This window comes from Solanum pennellii, chromosome 12 (assembly GCF_001406875.1).
Source record: "Solanum pennellii chromosome 12, SPENNV200".
Classification (NCBI taxonomy): domain Eukaryota; kingdom Viridiplantae; phylum Streptophyta; class Magnoliopsida; order Solanales; family Solanaceae; genus Solanum; species Solanum pennellii.
The window spans coordinates 55,583,737-55,596,505 of record NC_028648.1 but is presented as its reverse complement, the minus strand read 5'-3'; the positions used below and the strand labels follow the sequence as shown (position 1 = coordinate 55,596,505).

The 12,769-nt window shown below is 34.3% G+C and overlaps 1 protein-coding gene across 1 annotated transcript; it reads left to right on the top strand.

The window, feature by feature from the left end:
* The first annotated feature begins 1,467 nt into the window (after nt 1–1,467).
* LOC107006379 (uncharacterized protein K02A2.6-like) lies at nt 1,468–2,244 on the top strand. Its single transcript, XM_015204946.1, has one exon. The coding sequence runs from the start codon at nt 1,468–1,470 to the stop codon at nt 2,242–2,244; it is 777 nt and encodes a 258-aa protein (XP_015060432.1).
* Nucleotides 2,245–12,769: the final 10,525 nt, after the last annotated feature.

The window sequence follows — 12,769 nt, the reverse complement described above, 5'->3', positions numbered from 1 at the left end:
CAGCAGATTCATTGCTCAAATCACAAAAACATGTGAGCCTATATTTAAGTTGCTGAAAAAGAATGCCACAGTCGAGTGGACCGAAAAATGTCGAGAAGCTTTTGAACGAATTAAGAATTACCTATCGAATCCCCCTGTGTTGGTTCCTCCCGAGCCGGTAAGACCTTTGATATTGCATATGTCAGTGCTGGATAATTCATTTGGTTGTGTACTGGGTCAGCATGATGAGACTGGGAAGAAAGAGCGGGCCATTTATTAACTCAACAAAAAGTTTACCGTTTACGAAGCGAGGTACACCCTTCTTGAAAGAACGTGTTGTGCCCTATCTTGGGTAGCACATAAGTTAAAACATTATCTTTCATCTTACACTACTTATCTCATCTCTCGTGTGGATCCGTTGAAATATATTTTACAAAAGCCCATGCCCACAGGCAGGCTTGTGAAATGACTAATATTGTTCACAGAGTTTGACATGATCTATATAACGCAGACCGCAATGAAAGCTCAAGCATTGGCAGATCATTTGGCAGAGAACCCTATTGATGAAGAATATGAACCACGTAAAACCTATTTTCCAGATAAAGAGATATTTTGTATCGATGAAGTTATTAACGATAACAATCAAGGTTGGAAGTTATTCTTTGATGGTGCCTCTAACAGGAAATGAGTTGGAATAGGAGTTGTTTTTATGTCTGAATCGGGGGAATATTACCCTATATCAGCCCTTCTTAGATTCTATTGTACTAATAATATGTCTGTGTATGAAGCGTGCATTTTGGGTCTGAGGTTAGCTGTTGACATGGGTATCTAAGAATTGTTAGTGTTAGGAGACTCAGACTTACTAGTTCATCAAATTCAAGGAGAATGGGAAACTCGAGAGCCAAAGCTCATAGAATATCAACATTGTTTACAAGGTCTTTGTCAGTAATTCGTGTTGATAAAGTTTAGACACATTCCTAGAGTGCACAATGAGATTGCAGATGCATTGGCCACTTTATCTTCGATGCTCCAACACCCTGATGGCGCTCATATCGATCCTTTATACATACAAATTCGTGATCAACATGCTTATTGCAACATGATTGAGGAGGAATTTGATGGTAAGCCTTGGTTTCAAGATATCAAAACATATCTTCAGTCTGGAGAATGTCCGTCGGATGTAACCGGTAATCAAAAAAGGACCATTCGATGACTAGCAAGGGGTTTTTTCTTAAGCGGAGGCATACTGTACAAGAAGACACCCGATTTAGGTCTTATAAGTGTGTAAATGCTCAAGAGGCTTCCACAATCATGATTGAAGTACACTCAGGAGTTTGTGAACCACATATGAATGGATATGTTCTAGCCAAGTAGATACTTCGAGCAGGATATTATTGGCTCACCATGGAGCGGGATTCCATACGATTTGTTCATAAATGTCAAATACACGGTGATTTGATACATTCTCCCCCTTCTGAGTTACACGCAATGTCTGCTCTGTGGCCTTTCATGGCATGGGGAATGGATGTGATTGGACCGATAGAACCAAAATCATCGAATGGTCACAGGTTCATCTTAGTAGCCATTGATTATTTTACAAAGTGGGTGGAAGCAGTAACTTTCATGTCAGTGACCAAGAAGGTCGTGGTGGATTTCATCCATTTCAACATTATCTGCCGGTTTGGTATTCCAATGGTGATTAAAACTTATAACGTCGCAAATCTCAACAACCACTTAATGCAAGAGGTATGCTACCGATTTAAGATTGAGCATCGAAATTCGACTTCGTATCACCCAAAGGCAAACGGTGCTGTAGAAGCTGCTAACAAAAATATAAAAAAGATACTTCGTATGATGGTGCAAAGTTCTCGACAATGGCATGAAAAGTTGCCTTTTTCTTTGTTGGGTTATCGCACTACAGTCCGTACGTCAGTTGGCGCTACCCTATATTTACTGGTATGCGGGACTGAGGATGTTATACCTGCAGAGATTGAGATCCCATCTTTACGAATTGTTGTGGAGGATGAAATTGATGATGATGAGTGGGTCAAAACTCGATTTGAGCAATTAAGTTTGATTGATGAGAAGCGTCTGACATCAGTATTTCATGGACAATTATATCAGAAAAAAATGGCACGGGCATACAAAAAAAAGGTGCGTCCAGACATTTTGAAGAGGTCAATTAGTGTTGAGACGCATTTTGCCACATCATGCCAAAACCAAAGGCAAATTTTCTCCAAATTGGAGAGGACCATTCGTTGTTAAAAGGGTATTACCAGTTGTTATCTTTACCTAGCAGATCTAGAAGGCAAAGTGACAGAAACAGTCGTCAATGCTGATGCTGTGAAAAGATATTACACATGATTTGAGTTTCGACATTAGAAACCCTTATGTTTGGGCTCTACATTTCAAGGGTTGATTCACTGGAATCTCTTGGTTATGGTGTTTCCTTGACTTTTCAAAAAAAAAAAAATTGCCTGAACTACGTTCGACCTGATTCTTGTTTCGGCAAGATACGTAGGCAGCCCTAATGTTGGGTTCGGTTCAACCAAATACAAATCCAAAAATTCATATTGTAGTATACTGGGGCAAAAGTAATTTTTTTATTCATTTGGTCTCTCATCTCAAAGCTCAAAATCAACATCATCATCTAAAGTCAAAAAAAAAAGTCTTTGCATCAACTCTTGATATGTCGAGAGTAAGTTGGTTAAGGGTAGGTAAAAATCCTGAATGGGCACCATAAGACAAATGTGAGTAGAATGAAATAAAAATGAGAGAGTCTTATTGGTGAAAATCCTAAGTCGGCACCGTAAGGCGAAAAGGAGTTGAATATAAGAGAGTCTTAATGGTGAAAATTCTGACATGCACTATAAGGCGAACGTGAGCTGGAGCAATTAACATGATAGAGTTTTAGCGGCAAAGACCTTCGTGAATTTCACAAAGTGTATAAGGGTTCAAAATTATCTATGGCTTCATTAATTGTCGGGATTCCACATCAAGATTGAATGATCAATAATGGTTGATGAATAGATTGGATAGCCAAGTCTGGAAATCAATTCAAAATGCATGGCATGATCAGTAGACTCGGTTAATGGGACTAGCAGGACTCTCCTGGATAATGGGACTAACAGGACCCGCCTGGATAATGGGATTAGCAGGACCCTCCTAGATAATAGGACTAGCAGGACCCTCCTGGATAATGGGACTAGCAAGACCCTCCTGAATAATGGGATTAGATTATTTTCTCATAGGATAAACACTTCCTAGTCGGAGTTTATGTTTTATATTTATATTTGCTAATAACTCACAAAAAATTTTCAATGAAAACTGGGGCAAAAATTTATTTTTTGTTGGTGATGGTTTTCAGGTTTCCTCAAGCGAGACATGGATTTAAAATTCATGAACAAAGTTTCAATTTTTTTTAGAATAATCAATTCCATGATGGTTATAATTAGCTTCTTCAATGCATATAGAAGTCTGACTTCCTCACATCTTTTACTAGTAAACTTTTGATAAAGAAAACACGCAGTTATTTAAGAGCACTTTTCAAATTGTCATTTTGAAGAATGTCAAAAGTTCCGCCTAAGTGGCAAGTTCAGCCTCCATTCCAATTCTAGGTTAAGATATTAACCCAAAAATCAAGGTGATATCTTAAAGTCAAAATTCAACAAAAGCTGCATGGATAGAAGTTTGTACATTTGTTTTTCTTTTCACTATTAGCTTTCAATTTTATATTTTTTTAAGAGTCGCGATCTAGAGCCTCGATGGAACCTCACTTAACTCCAACTCATCACCTCATCTCCTTGAACTACACGTGACCTGATTCCCTTATAACCTGGGATATGTAGGCTGTCCAAAACAAGGACTCGGTCGAATAAATTTTTGTCTTTCAAATAATTGTTCGGTCAAAACTTGTCACTTTGTCTACTTCTTTGTCTGAAAACTCTTCGTGTTTCCAGTCAAAGAGGGGCAAACTGTAGACACGTAATTCTGATCGAATTTAAGTTTTATACCTTTTTTAGATCTTAAATATTTTTTAAATATAAAGTAGATATTTTATTTAGTAAGTTTATTTTAAAGGATTTGAAAACAACAAAAATAGAGTTACCCTTTAAGTTACATTTATTTTTTATTTTTTTAATTTATTCAAAATTTAGCAAATAAATTATTGATTTAAATATTTTTTTCATTATATTTTTGATTTAGTTATTTCATATTTTTTTATTAATGCCAAAATAACTAGTTATTATTATTATTATTATTATTATTATTATTTATTAACAATAAAAATTAATAATAATAACCTACCCATTACCCCACTTAACCACTGTCCACTACCACATTCCCATATACATTTTACTACCCCCACCTCCCATGAAAAACCATCAAAAAACTAACCCACAACCCCCCTATTATAAAAAAGATGACATAACAAATTATAAAAAAAAGAAAGAAGAGGAGGAGGAACGAAAGAATCAAACAGAAAGGGAGAAGAAAAAAAAGAAGAAAAGAATAGGTACGAAAGAATAAGCAAACAACAAAGATCAAACAAAAAAGGGAAAAGAGGGGAAAAAGAAAAATCGGCAAAGAGGAAAAGAGAAACAATAAAAAAGAAGAAACAACAAAGAAAACTTTTTTATTTTTTTTCTCTGAAGAACACACGCACTAAAAAAATAGTGGAGTTTGAGGTTTCAAGTTCGTTGTTCCTAAACTCTTTCTCTTCGTGAAATAATTTCTACAAGAGGTAATACTTAATTTTATTTTGTACTAGTTTTATTTCATGATAATGCGAAAGTGGATTGCAATATATATTGAAGTTGTTAAATTTCGCATGTGTTTGAACCATTAATATTTATTGATGTTATTATATGAAGTATGTTTAAATGTTCATATCAATTTTATGTTTAGATCCTTTGTATAGTTATATTTAGTGTGAAATTATTATAACAAACCGTGATTTATTTCATATTTAAAAAACCCATAGTTTATTTTATATTTAAGTAAAATTATTGTCCAAGTCATTTTAATTTTTAATATTTTGTTTATAATGATCACATGTGTAGCTATTATGTAAGCATATTAACTTTAGTTAGTAGGATTTTCGTTTAATGCTAGTGACGTAAAAAAATCCAACAAAAATGGGAGAAGAACAAAAAAAATAAATAATAAAAAAATAATAATAATAATAAAAAGAAAAAGGAAAAGTTAAAAAATAAAATGTGACAAAGAATATAATAAAAAGGGGAAAAGAGAAAACAGAAAAAAAAACAATAGAAAAAAAACATGCAATTGAAGAAGAAAGAATTTTTTTTTATGAAAGTTTCTTTGCCCAAACAAAAAAAATTAAGTTGAATAATAATTAAGAAAATTGAAACCTTGAAAGTATAAAAAATAATAATAACAACAATAAAATTATAATAAAAGTAAAAGATGAGAAGGTAAAAAAAAAAGAAGTGTAACCAAAAAAAATAATAACAAAAGAAAAAGTAAAAATAAAGAATATCTTATTTTATTCTGCTTTGTTTGATTTAATTTAAATGCGTGTATATATTTTTAATTAAAGAGCATATATTAATAAAATAAGGTAGTTTTTAATATATTTAAATAAATTAAAGAATGAGGGTAAATACATTTGTTTTAACAATAGAATGTTCAAAAAATTAGTTTAAGTCATAAAAGTCCATAAAGTGACCGTACTAGAACCACGGGACTCGAGGGATGCCTAATACCTTCCCCTCGGTCAATAGAATTCCTTACCCGAACTGGTTCGCAGACCAAACAAAGAGTCATTTCCTTTTGATTAGGGATTAAACAAAAAAGGTGACTTGGAACACCCAAACTCAATTCCAAGTGGCGACTCTGAAAAAATTAAAATAATTCCCTATTTATTAATAACGTCACTTAAATTGGAAAAAACCTTACGCCGCTGCGCGAAAAAGGGGTGTGACAGGTCTACAAATAAAACAGTCCCTCAGGGTACATCAATATTCCAAGATAAGTAAATAAAACAATTGTTCAAAGAGTTCAGCATTCTTGAGGCAATGTTCTTGATACATATCCGCCCCGAGCGTACACCCTGGACATGGCCAGAACTCGAAAATCATTGTTGGATCCAAGTGAACCATTGCCCTAACTTACTCAATAGAAAACTTTAATAATTATTACAATGATAAAATTCACTAAATTCAATTGTTTAATAAAATAACTTAGAATGCTTCAAACTCAATAATCAGCTTGGACAAAATAGTAACCCAAGCCTTAACAAAGGAAAAATAATGTAAAGACAACTGAACTAATAACTGTCTATGAAGCCTCTAAAACAAAGATGTATGACGGGAGAAGGCTCTCGATTATCATAACAATGAAATACTGAAAGAAAAATAATGTGGGTCCCCCTTAATGTAAGGTGTCTCACCTATTGACTGTGAGTGCTCAACTAGATCAACGATGCGCTAGATGTTGATCTTGGTTACCTACTTCTACATCATAAGAGGACCACCTGGCATCAAAACATTAAATATACGAGTATGCGAGGTGGAATGCTAAACACAACATCGACTTTAAAAGAATCTGAAGAACTTACCTAACCAAACTCAATTCAACACAATTGAATTAATATCAATATAAAGAAGTTTAAAACAAGTGCAATATAAAGAAAAGGTGTTTAAAATATGAAGTCAACTTTGTGTGTCTACAAAGATACGTGTAACTCTGAAATGTATATAAAAATACATTAAACTATGTACATAAAAATACAATTATTTATGTGGGAGTTTCTTGAACCGAAAACCATCATTTAAGAGATATTGTGATGATACAACGTTTCACCTCACATTGAAACGGGTGTCCTCTACCTTGCCGGGGGTATAAAACCTTAAATACTATGTGATTTAACTAGTCTATGCTAAAAAGAACTAAACTAACCATCTAAAAAGTATGACTCTTTTCTAGACATGATGATTACATGGCTTATAGGGTTTGTTTATTGTGTGAACTCTACCCAATATCAATGCTCAATACTACACCCATAATATGATGCTAGCTGTTATGTTTAAAAACATATTTCTTTCTGTGATTTGAGATAATAACTCGAAAACTTAGCTCAAAGGACATCTTGGAAATCATAGTTCCTCTCTTGCTTTATTAAAAAAAAATGATTACTCTTTTCTTAAAACTAGCTCAAAAGCACATTGAAAATCAAGGTCTCATTTCTTGTTTATATGTGAAAACATTTTACTCTTTAGAATAAATAGTCCCCATATACTGCTTGGAGGAAAGAAACTTCAACATTACTATTTACTTAACTTGAACTTCAAGTCTTCAAAAGAAATTTAAAACATTTATGAAAGACTTTAGAAAATCTTTAATACTTCTCCTGAATTGCTTCTTAACTTCTAGACTTGACTCTTAACTTTTCTTGAATTTCAATAGGGATTCAAGTTCACGATCTTATGTTTATGGAGGATTGATGTTTAATTTTACGTAAGAGTGTTGGAATCAACTAGAAAACATAGGTACATTGCTAAGGAACTAGTAAAAAAATATGGAGGACGAATAGGGAGAACTTGCATCCCTGGTGCTCTGAAAGGCGCAGGGCGCCAGTCGTTGAAGCTCAGAAACTGACTTGGGGCACTCTCTCTGGATGGGGTGACACGTAAGAGGTCAAAGTTCAGAAGGCCTCTTTTGGGAATCTGAGTGGCCCGACGCGCTAGGGACCATCCCCGGGTGTTTATTTACTTTTTTTAAAAATTTTAAACTGTAAAACCTATAACTTCAATGGTTCTTTCCCCAAAATTTTTTTATCATTTATAACCTCAATATATGATAGATTTTAATTGAAATTAAACCTACAAACATGAATAAATTCATGAATTTCAACAGCACAATCGACAAGAATTCAGATGAAACCTTCAACAATGTTCACTGCGATATCAATTTCTAAACATCCAAAGACTTAAATTTGCTGAATTAAATCAGCGTTCGCACGTGGGTGAACTAACCCAATGCTTTGTGATCTCACATACCTTGTAGGGATCATCCTTGATGAAATCCACAAGTTAAACTCAACGATCTTAAAGAATCTTGTTCTTCTCTTCCTTTCACCTCTTCTTTCTCTTTTCTTTTAACCCTAGTGTATTTCATAAAAGAATAAACTGATATAACTCTTATCGGACCCTAACTTAATTACCAAAATCGAAATAAATCAATTGGGCAAGGAAAAGACAAACCACTCTTTCAAAATCCGGATTGCACTTTCATTATTACAACAACCCAACTTGCAAATGGCATAACTCACTCATAAAAGCTTGGAATTCTGTAAGCTCATTGTAGTTGGAAAAATCATTTCAAGAGACTTCCTACCATATCTGGAAGTACCCCTAGCTCATCTTGAGTAATTTCAAACTCAACTTATTCTAACTTAACAAAATTTTCAATTATGAGCTTCTTCCTAGTTATTTCAATTTGCATGATTTTACAATACACCCATGAGCACAAGTGTCAAACTTGATATGGATGAATAAGGGATTGATGTGAACCAGACCATCTAGAGGGGAATCATTAGATCACTTTTCTATCTCACTACAAGAAGGCTAGACATAGTTTTTTGTGTAGGGATGTGTTCGAGTTTCCAAGCAACACCAAACAAATCACACTTGAAGGAAGCCAAGCGAATACTGAGATACTTGAATGAAACACAGAACTTGGTCCTCTTCTATCCCGCTGGTGACTCTTTCAATCTAATTGGTTATGTTAAAGCTGACAATGACGATTTTCTTGTTGATCGAAATAACACTTAAGGCATGGCACATTTTTAAGGATCATCACCAATTTCATGGGGCACCAAGAAGAAAAATTCATTACCTTTATCTCATGTAAAAGTAGAATATGTGGTTGTTGCATCATGTTGTGATCATATTTTATGGATCAAGCACCAACTCTAAGACTTTGGTTTTCTCAAAGACATTAATCCTCCTATATGCAATTGTGTCATGCCAAGGGTTAGCTTCTCTAGACCCCAAACTTGGCTTGGCGAGTTGCCAAAGTAGCAGAAAAATAAACTGAGGGGGAATGTGTCCACTTCACGTACTTGGTGAGACCAATGGGTAAAAAATATCAAGTTAGCATTGCGGACATGTCGCAGACTCGTCTGGTTCAAAAAACAATTTTAAGAAAATCCTGCGGGAGTAGCTCTGCGTCGCGGACATGGTAGAAGATGCAGGTCTCTAGTAGGATGGTTTGAGGTTAGTAAGTCCTCACTTATTAGTACAAATCTTATTTTTTAGGCTATAGAGAAAGTTTGAGTCATAAGAGATAGATTGAAGAAAATCTATAGTCGTCAAAAGTCTTATGATGACAATAGGAGAAGAGATCTTGAGTTTTAAATAGAAATAGGTGATCACGTCTATTTCAAGATTTCACCTATGAAATGGTTGATGAGATTCGGTAAAAAGGGAAAGTTAAGTCCCTAATATATTGGTCCTTATAAGGTTTTAAAAAGGGTTGGAAAGGTGCCTATGAGCTGAAACTACCTAGTGAGCTTGCTTTGGTTCATCTGGTGTTTCATGTTTCTATGCTCAAGAAATGCATAGCCAACCCGGTCTCTATTTTACCTATGGAAGGTTTAAGGGTGGATGATAACCTCTCCTATGAAGAGGTTCCGATTGAGATCCTAGATCGCCAAGTCAAGAGGTTGAGAAACAAAGAGGTTGCCTCTGTGTAAAAGTCCTATGGAGAAACCATCTTGTTGAGGGTGCAACATGGGAGGCCAAAGCGTACATGAAATCCCGATACCCTCATTTATTTACTCCTTGATGTTAGACTTTCCTCTTAATGAATAAAATAATGAATAATATGAAAGTGACTTGTTTTATTAATAGGTACATGTTTTTGTAAAAGTTGTACAAACTTGAGTTTTAAGAAAATGTCTTCATACTCTCTTCTTGCACTTATATGAAATGTGTACGCATGTTTTACTCTTGAGATTTTTATTGTTTTGTTGTTGTCTTATGAAGAATTATAGAATGGTACACCTTTGATGTGTTTTGAGCTCATGATGATGTTGAGAAGGTAATTCCTCATTATGTGTTACGAAATGTTGAGCTCTTATGTGTTGTGAATCATGAATGAGTTTCTATGTGTCATCTTGTGGTATGTGTTGGTAGGAGTTGTGAAGTACTCATAAGAACTGTTACTCATTATGATTATATGTTGTTGTTGGTTGTGCTGCTATTCTTGAGTCTATCCTTTCCATACAAAAGAATTATAGTGTCATTCGGGGATGAATGTTCCTAAGGGGGGATAATGTAACACTCCCAAAGTCCATGTGTAACAATGTTTCTAAGACAAAACTAATATTTATAAAACAATAAGTAACTTTTAGTGTCAAGACGTAAAAAACGTGACGTGCGGAAGCTAGTGTAATTGAACTAGTAAAACGTCCTTCGGTTTCGTGAAGGTTTGGAGGTGTTGTATGAGGTATAGAACTTGTAAATATACTTTTAATATGTAAAACCATGTGTTTATAGTGAAAAAGTCCAGGTCCGACCCCCCAAATGTCGCCTTAGGGGTCCATGAATGGACCACAAACTTGGTCTGGCTATCTGCCAAGGAAATATCCAAAATACGCATATGGGGAACTTTTCCGCATCACAGATTTGGTGGGACCTTGGGAAAAAAAAATCAAGTCTGCGTCGCGGACAGGTTGCAGACTCGTCTGGTTCAAAAAATTATTTTAAGAAAATCTTGTGGGAGCAGCTCCGCGTCGCGGACTTGTTTCCCGATGAAAAATTGAAATTCAGACTTTAAGTTTGGCTTTAGAAAAAGAGCATTTAGGTGAGGGTCTTTTGGGTAATTTAAGGGACGAGTTTATATTGGTTTTAGGTTAGTTTTAAACTACATTCACGCACACCAAGTCAGAGTTACAAATCCCTCTCATCTCTCTCTAAATACTCTCTCTATTCAACCACCATTCAAGAAGAAGAATGCTTGAGCAAGAACACAAAGTATCCAATGTTTTTATTCAAAATTCGTTGAATAATCGTCAATAATGTATGTGTTCTTTAATCTTGGGATTCCTTTCCCAAAGAGTTCTTTTCAAAGGTGATTTCCCACAATTCAATTCCTAGGGTTTTTACTCTACAAACAGGTTTTCTTCCAAACTTAAGATTTATGACTAATGATGAAAAACTATGATTTTTCTATGGTTAATTAAGTATGCATTGTTGAATAATTGATATGGTATTGTTGATTTTCATGTTAGCATGTTCTCTCCCTAATTCATGGATTAGATTATGTAATTTCTATAAACTTATTCCATGTAAATGTTGGGGTTGGAACTATATCTTGAATGAACTCATAAATGAACCCTTTCCCTTAACCGTAACTATGAATTGGTTTTGTATATGACTAGAATTGATGGTTATGTTATTATGTATTTAACTATATTATTGGATGATTGTGGTAAATTAAGAGTAAGTTTTTTAATGAAGATTCTGGGAACCAATTAGGTAAGTCTTCTAAAATCATGATTACTTTAATATGTTGATGTTGGCCTATAATTGATGTTTTTATGAAATTGAAGCATGTAAGATGTTGCTATGCATATATGTTAGCCTACGAATATGTTAAATGTGGGATCATGGTAAGGATATGATAATGGAATTTGATTATATTTATCTTGTATGCCTTACACACTATGATTATGATATGTTAATCTCACAAATGAAGGTTGTGATGAAAGGAAATTCTCATCTAAACCTAAAAATCTTATGATCATGTTTATACGAGGAGTTAATCTCCTATTCCCTATGATAAGTTTATGATAAATAATGAGTGAAAGGTTATTTAGAAGAGACTTTAGCTTCTGATGAACTAGATATGATAGGTTTCCCTTCCCTGGTTGGAAGGTAGGTTCACAATGACTCTCATGAGATAGTGGCTGCCATGTGATGTGGAACTATGGGTCTCTAATATACCTCCTAGTTCTTGAAATATGTTGCCACCATTGGAATATTATGGATCCACCTAGAATGCTATATTCATGTTTTGGTTCTACTTTGCCAAGTAGACCACCTTCTTTCGTTATGGGGTTTCATGACACCGAATTCCATGTATAGCTCACATGGTCTAATGTTGGTTAAGGAAATTTTTACCTCAAATAAAAATGAAAGACTAAAGTAAGTGAACATTGACTAGGGTGACATGAGAAGTCTACTTAATATCGGTAGGGGTATGGGACTCAACCTAGACATTGCGCAAGTAGTCTATAAGGGAAGTCCTAGGAGATTGTTCTTATGTATTATGATAACTTGAAAAGGTATAACACTTATTCTATATGATATTACTCTTATATGATATTGGTTATAAAACATGCAATGACACCCTAGAACACACTAGCACGTCTAAAGGATAACCTTCGAACCTCTTAGACGTTTCACTTCCAAACTTTTCACATTAAATTCTAACACTATAATTCATTATTATTAAACCTTACTAGCTCATGAAACACATTTTAGGATCTAGTTTAACGTAGTTCATTTTTAGGATCGTTACACATACATAACACAATTAACCCTTTACCATTTATGGTCCTTACGATTGTGTTAATTTCAGTCATTAACACCTCCTGGTTTCACGATCGTATAGAGAATAGGATTTTGACATAAAATTTTATTTGAAGAGGCTTACACTTCTCACTCACATAAGTGATTTCTAACCGTCTCATCTCGAAAATACACTATTTGGTAAAATCTTTCATTCTTTACAAATCATTCAAAACCTTAAGCTTTAT

What these genes read in the sequence shown, in the direction of transcription:
- LOC107006379 (XM_015204946.1), top strand. Translation starts at nt 1,468, where the DNA reads ATGTCTGCTCTGTGGCCTTTCATGGCATGGGGAATGGATGTGATTGGA.